At 45.1% G+C, this 244-nt stretch overlaps 1 protein-coding gene across 1 annotated transcript; it reads left to right on the forward strand.

Annotated features, from left to right (window-relative positions):
- Positions 1-11: 11 nt before the first annotated feature.
- On the forward strand, positions 12-237 carry CSUI_007029 (uncharacterized protein; the record flags this gene model as incomplete). The annotated part of the gene is made up of 1 exon (XM_068067179.1): positions 12-237. A coding segment is annotated over one exon (159 nt), but the record flags the coding sequence as incomplete, so codon positions are not given.
- Positions 238-244: the final 7 nt, after the last annotated feature.

The following is a 244-nucleotide window of genomic DNA, read 5'->3' on the forward strand; positions in this document are numbered from 1 at the left end:
TGCATGCATGGGGCATGCATTCATCATTACCTGGCCTACATGTGGCTGATTCTCTGGGATATCTTTGTTTCTCTTCTATGCTACCCTGATGACGCCTTATTAGATACAAGACACTGCAGCTGGATCATTGTGCATATGTATCATTTCTACACATGTACAGGGGGAGGATAGGTCTATTCATTGGAGATGTGATTTGTCTCGCCTTCTCGTCCATCCCGTCTAGATATATAGGAGGCATAGGCCA

This window comes from Cystoisospora suis (genome assembly GCF_002600585.1).
Source record: "Cystoisospora suis strain Wien I chromosome Unknown contig_3623, whole genome shotgun sequence".
In the NCBI taxonomy this organism is placed as follows: Eukaryota; Apicomplexa; class Conoidasida; order Eucoccidiorida; family Sarcocystidae; genus Cystoisospora; species Cystoisospora suis.